The following is a 4,964-nucleotide window of genomic DNA, read 5'->3' on the forward strand; positions in this document are numbered from 1 at the left end:
GTTTCTTAATACTTTAAAATGTATTGTTTAAATTGTATTGTTGTATATAGAATTATTATTATTGTTGTTGTTGTTTTTTTTTTTTTTTTTTTTTTTTTTTTTTTTTTTTTTGTTTAACTTTTGATGTGGGACTTTTTGTTTGAATCGCTAAATTTTGACAAATCTGAAACCTTTGCTAAATCCAAAGTCCATTATTAGTCAAACGAGATAAGTAATTCTAATGGTTCCAACTGTCATAAGTAGAACAATGTTTTGCAACTCAAGTGAAGATTGTCTATAACAATAATAAGTTAATACGATGTAGATCACATAGCAATATAGCATGATTGTGTTAGCAAGTCATAGTGTAGATGTATAGGATGTGTTAGCTTGTACTATATGCTTAAACCGAGTAATTCATATAGATCAATAATCAGTTTTAAGGAAAGGTGTTTCATCAAGAGACAAACACAATGTCAGAGTCTTAGCTGCATGTTATAAAGTTATAAGGAGAGATTTGATTTGATATTTGCTCGAACAAAATTGTCTCGTCTATCATCCAAGGTAGTCATGAACCTGTTTCAAACAGAAAACGCCTTGATTAGTTGCTTTTCAGTATAAAACTTTAAAGTAAAGTTTGTTAAACAGATGATATCGGAAACATATAAGATCATACAATAATCCATAATCCACATGTTGTGATTTTATAGCTAGCCTTAATAGTCAATGTAACCTACCTTTGTAGTTATAGGTTACAACCCCTTGATTTTGCAAACGGCGTAGATACAGGATCCCAGAAAGCCGAGAGATTGGCCCACCACGTTCAACTAATTAAGTTCAACAACAACAAAAAAAAAACATAAGAACTTCTAAATAAAAATATCTTGCGGAACACAATTAAAAGTCAAAATGGTATGAGTACATACCAGATCAAATGGAAGACCACCGAAGAGCACCCAACCAAATCCAATCGTAAACAGATCCTACAAATATCGTCGTAGATTCATATTATTATTAGTTCTGGTTTCCATGGAATAACAATGTCATAAAAAAGTCAAACATTTGACTTTTTATTGTCAACAATGGTCAATGTATGGATGACCTTTTGGTTGTTCAAGATGCTACAGTAGAAATATCATTGCTTTTTGATATCTCAAAAAAAAAATAAAAAAATAAAAAAAATTAGACTATACGGTAAAATGTCAAAACATGGATCAAAATCATAAAAGACGAAATCAGAATCGTTGTTGTTCACCTTTAAGTTCCCGCAGATAGTTTGTGTGAGAGCCGAGTTAAGAGTTGTGTTCAAGAAAACAGAGTAATTCAGCAAGAAAGCCATAACACATGATAGAAACATCACAACCTGCATAAATAAAATTGTCTTAAAATTAGATCATAAAAAAAAAGTCACGCAAACTCTGATCTTTCTTACGTTATTTATAAAAACCATGCGTTTAATTATATAAATTCACTACCTGAAATCCAGGTGATGACAGGTGAGGGAAGTTTGCCAAAACTTTAAGATCACCACTGACCCATGTCCATATCAACAAAATCGGAGTACATATTAAACCTGCATAATATATTGCAACCTTGACTTTGACTAATTCTTGATTCGAAAGTCAAAATGTAATTTTTTTTCTCTTTCAGATTATTGAATAATGCGGTTCTTACCATTGCACCACATAAGGCCAAAGCTATTCAAACCGCTAGATTTTCCTATACAAACCAAGAATTTGTATGTCATAAATGTATCCAAAAATGTGAGAATATCAATATTAATGAAAATCTGACAATACCTATTCGAGCAATTGAAGCTAGATATATCGCCGTACAAATGTTTGCTGAGAAAACTACTGCGTAAGCATAAGCATCAAATGATAAATCCCGAGCTCCCGCAATGAAGGCACCAACTATAATTATCCCTACACTGTAATCAAATTGTTTAATCAACAACAAATTACATGTTATTTTGCATATTGAAAGTGATAATGTACCTGCCAATTATATTAAGCGAATGTTTTTGACGAACCAACACATACTCCACTAACATTGTAAATGCAACAGTCGTACGTCTAAGCGTTGTGTACATAGGCACACTGACCCCACGAACAGATTCCATTGAAACCAACTTTAACGACAAAACAGAACAAAGTTATATGAGAATATATAAAAACAAAATATTGAGTAGCGAATGTTGAATATTTTGGGTTATTGTAGTTGTACCATGTAAAGCAGATATGAGATGGCTAGGGGAAGAGTTGTGATTAATGTATTTAGTGGTACGAAGATGCCGGGGAGGTCTTTTGTGCTCTCGTCTTCATTAATGACTGTGAAAGATATTATTTTTCGGCTTTTTAATGCATAAAGAAGGACGGAAGAACATATCATCTACAAGAAAAATAAGGATATAGACTATCAGGAGTCAATTTTTTTTCTGTTAAAGTGTCGAAATTGATGATGATCATAGACATTATATAGGAAAAGTTACATACATCAATCATGCAAAGTGATTTGCAAGATTAAGATCATAACATTATTTGACTAAGAGAAAAATAACCATAAATTGTAATTTTGAGAAAGATCAAGCTTGAACTTTTGAAGTGAAAACTGAGAATAGTTGATAGGGATGAACCTGGAAAAGAGTAATGACATTGGCACATGGAAATTTATAGGAAGAAAGAGCAGCTTTGTTGAACAATATCAAGAGAACTGCAAATTTAAAAACATATATAAAATAAGGTCAAAATAGTCAAAACATGTCAAGAATGTTCAAATTCTCATTAGATAAGTGTAGTGTAGAATTAAAAGTTTAAGAGTACAATTTGGATTGAAAGTGAAAACTCATAATACAATTCTCATCCATGAGTCATGACATCAGCATATTTCCCGAATTCCCCCGTTTCCTTCTCAAAACAGATTCACTAATATTCATGACATATTTCCTTGCCATCACATGAATCCACCAAATTAAATAAATATACTAATTTACAAGTATAAAGTATTGAAGTCAAAAGTAAAAGAAATTAAACCATACGTCCTTGATTTTGCTATCTAAAGATATATTTGAAGACGAGAACATGTGAGGGCGAGTGTGAGCTAGATGCTAATAGTGGTGCCCTCAAATAGCATGGAGGGCGAGTGTGAGGACGGAATCAATATTAGAGCACTCACTAGCTATCCGTCAAATACTCCGTGAAGTTGTGCCACTAACTCCGTCAAAGGGTGCGTTAGTTATTCGTGTGGCGGTGATTGACGGATAAGATAGGGGACCCACTAAGATAGGAAGAGTTTAGTTAAATGAATGTTAAAGTTTTTGGTTCTAATGTAACACAGGTGGAGAGAAAAGTTCAATTAAGTAGTAGTGTTAAGATAAAAAATAGTGATAAAAATTGATTGTCTTTTTTGGTATGTAGATTTGGAGGGAGAAGCATATTCCTACGCACAAAAAATGAAAATAATTGTCACGCTAAACAATCACTCCATGTTTGTACCGTACAATCCACTATTGCGCAATGCAATTCTTTTACTTTTAATTGACCACGACATATTATAAAAACATATCCATAAAAACATCTACTCTGAATATACTCTGCTGAAATAACAACGAATCAGAATTATATTATACTCCGTAGGAGTATATAGTAATAGTTTTATTTTATATTTTTTAGATATAAATCAAGACTAGGATTTTGTTGTCTAAAATTTCCAATATGAATTTATTAGTCTTGAACGCGTTTAACTCCATACTTAATACGGAGTATTATATTCATAATCACCATTAAGATCCATAATTACACCTCTTACATGTATGTTCTGTTTTTTTTTTTTTTTTTTTTTTTTTTTTTTTTTTTGTAACGAAAGACATAATAAAGAAAATGTCTATAAGACTATAACTGATACGAGTACCAAATATATATATATTTTTTTTTTTTTGGGTAAAGAAAGATACCAAATATTGATTTAATTAATAATTATTGTTCAGATTTTGTATTATAATTACACATCACAGATTCACATCGAAGGTGTTACATGTACAGATGTACTTAGCACTATGAATGTCTCCTAGAACATCTCAACAAAAATATTCTGTTAAACTCTATTATGTGGGTCCTATTATAATATCCACTATCAATATAATGTCACGTTGGTGATAATAATGAAAAAATTCTTATAAGTATATTTATTTCAAACTTTTAGCATGCTACCATTTTAATAATAATGTTAATGTTAATTCTATAGCTAAGAATTTAGACCAGATTCTTGCAATTTTGTGACCACCACACAAATTCCTAAAAAATTAACATCCTTTAGATTCATTTGCCATTAATTTTTTTTTTTTTTTTTATTTATATAAAATTTCAATATTTACCAATTTTACCTATAATCAAGCTTCAAGCAAAAAAACAAATGCATATACAGTACAGTTAAGCTAACTAAAAATAGTACTCGTATCAGTTACAAAGTTTGTAATTTTTTGTTAACAAAACGGAAATAAAATTTAATTTAATTCTAAAGAGAAAGAATGGAAAACAAAACCTGCACAAGACATGTAAGATAGAGCGGCATAAACTCCTTTTCGAGTCATCGGAGAAGAAACTGCATGACGACGTTCATCGTCACGATCATCGGATTTCGACAATGGCAACGTTTCTTTATCCTTCAATTCCATTTTTTGTTTGTTTCCGATGATTTGTTTGCAACTTTTAAGGAGGAATTTGGTTGTGTTGCAGTTTTTGTCTTCTCGGAACAGAATTAGAGGGATGGAAAGAGATGTGATTATAAAGTGAGGGTCTGCAAAGATTCTATATTTCACTAACTCTTCGTATATTTATGCTTTAGGATATCGACTATACTAAAAATTCCGCTTTGGTCCTTGTACCTTTATAAGCTACATTTCAACCGTTCCAATGTTGGTGCAAGCTCTTGTTAAAGTAGTAGTATTATTATTATTATTATTATTATTATTATTATTATTATTATTA

The 4,964-nt window shown here is 30.9% G+C and overlaps 1 protein-coding gene across 2 annotated transcripts; it reads right to left on the reverse strand.

Moving 5' to 3' along the window:
• Positions 1 to 465: 465 nt before the first annotated feature.
• LOC139852707 (UDP-N-acetylglucosamine transporter UGNT1-like) lies at positions 466 to 4,711 on the reverse strand. 2 transcript variants are annotated; one of them, XM_071842035.1, is made up of 11 exons: positions 4,519 to 4,711; positions 2,615 to 2,691; positions 2,206 to 2,370; positions 1,977 to 2,110; positions 1,779 to 1,909; positions 1,654 to 1,698; positions 1,455 to 1,552; positions 1,235 to 1,342; positions 906 to 962; positions 717 to 806; positions 466 to 555 (listed from the first exon to the last, which is right to left on the reverse strand). In XM_071842035.1, exons 1-10 carry the CDS (start codon positions 4,649 to 4,651, stop codon positions 732 to 734), a joined length of 1,023 nt encoding a protein of 340 aa, XP_071698136.1. In that variant the 5' UTR covers positions 4,652 to 4,711; the 3' UTR covers positions 466 to 555; positions 717 to 731. The 2 variants fall into 2 exon arrangements, with proteins under 2 accessions (XP_071698136.1, XP_071698137.1); XM_071842036.1 differs by lacking the exon at positions 4,519 to 4,711 and adding an exon at positions 2,833 to 3,315.
• Between the last annotated feature and the right edge of the window lie 253 nt (positions 4,712 to 4,964).

This window comes from Rutidosis leptorrhynchoides, chromosome 6 (assembly GCF_046630445.1).
Source record: "Rutidosis leptorrhynchoides isolate AG116_Rl617_1_P2 chromosome 6, CSIRO_AGI_Rlap_v1, whole genome shotgun sequence".
Classification (NCBI taxonomy): Eukaryota; Viridiplantae; Streptophyta; class Magnoliopsida; order Asterales; family Asteraceae; genus Rutidosis; species Rutidosis leptorrhynchoides.